A 1,242-nucleotide genomic window follows, 5' to 3' on the forward strand; every position below is an offset into this window, starting at 1 on the left:
TTCATTCATAAATAATGCTTGTCTTCTTTTCATTTCCTTCATTGAATCTTTCAACATTAATACAGTCCCATCATTAGTTGTTATAATAAATGATCCATCTTCATCATCAAGCATATGAACAGCAGTGATTTTACTGTTTAATTTTCTACTTTCTACGAATTTAAGAACGTCACGTTTTTTTTCTTTAACGTTTTCAAGAACATAAATTGTGCCACTTTCTGCTGTAATAGCGAGAATAGTAGATCCAACAACATTGATTAGTTGTGTAACTTCAACATTATATCTTCCATAAGGTAAAGCAAATGCATCATCTATTCTTTTAGGTGATACATCAATGATTTGATCATTCTTTTCTTCCATTTGAACAATCCATCCACCATAAGCAAAATAGTATGTCACTGTATTATCCCTTGGGAATGATAATAAAGAATTAATATTAAATAAAGGTTTTTTTTGTTCAGTAGATTGAACTTGTAATCCCATAACTTGAAGTAAGTTAAAATGAGAAGATTCCCAAACTGCAACAATTCCATCACAAGACACAGTAATTAACTTATTAGTATTAGTCATTTCAATAAGATCTACATCATCTATATGGGGTGAACTTCCTTCTTTTTCTAGCTTTTTAATAAATTTTGAAGAAGATGGTTGTTCAGAGTTAATTTGATACACATAAATATCATTTGTTCTACTGATAAATAATATTCCATCTTCAGTTAGAAGTGATGTTTTATAATAGTCATCAGATTCTCTTTCCATGATATATAATGGGGTATTACTAGTAGTATTCCAGAATGCAATTTTTTTATCATTAGCAATAGTTATAATAGTATCATTAAGAATATAAATTTTTTTAATAATCCCATCATGACTTGTAAGTGTTCCTTCTTCAATTAAAAGTTCATTATCTTTTAATTGCATAAAATCAGTTAAAGAAATTCTATAAATTTCTTTTTTAAATGCAATAACAATTATTCCATTAAAGAATTGAATATCTCCTATAATTCCTTTTGAAACCATTTCATTTTCACAATCAATTTGATATTTCTCTTTAAGTTCACAAATATATTTTTCTGATAATTCTAAGACTTCTTTTTCATTTTCATTATTAACATTCTTAATACTGCTTTGTATTTCTGTAAATATATGTTTTATTTCTTCTATTTCTTTCTTTAATTTATTTTCTTCTTTATTTTCTTCTTCTCCTTGGGTCTCTTTGTTTTTATCTGAAGCATCATAATT

At 26.3% G+C, this 1,242-nt stretch overlaps 1 protein-coding gene across 1 annotated transcript; it reads right to left on the bottom strand.

Moving 5' to 3' along the window:
* Window positions 1–80: 80 nt before the first annotated feature.
* EHI_004540 (uncharacterized protein) lies at window positions 81–1,020 on the bottom strand (the record flags this gene model as incomplete). The annotated part of the gene is made up of 2 exons (XM_001913564.1): window positions 81–98; window positions 169–1,020. The coding sequence occupies 2 exons, from the start codon at window positions 1,018–1,020 to the stop codon at window positions 81–83; spliced, it is 870 nt and encodes a 289-aa protein (XP_001913599.1).
* Window positions 1,021–1,242: the final 222 nt, after the last annotated feature.

This window comes from Entamoeba histolytica, genomic scaffold (genome assembly GCF_000208925.1).
Source record: "Entamoeba histolytica HM-1:IMSS scf_1104750516333 genomic scaffold, whole genome shotgun sequence".
Classification (NCBI taxonomy): Eukaryota; Evosea; order Mastigamoebida; family Endamoebidae; genus Entamoeba; species Entamoeba histolytica.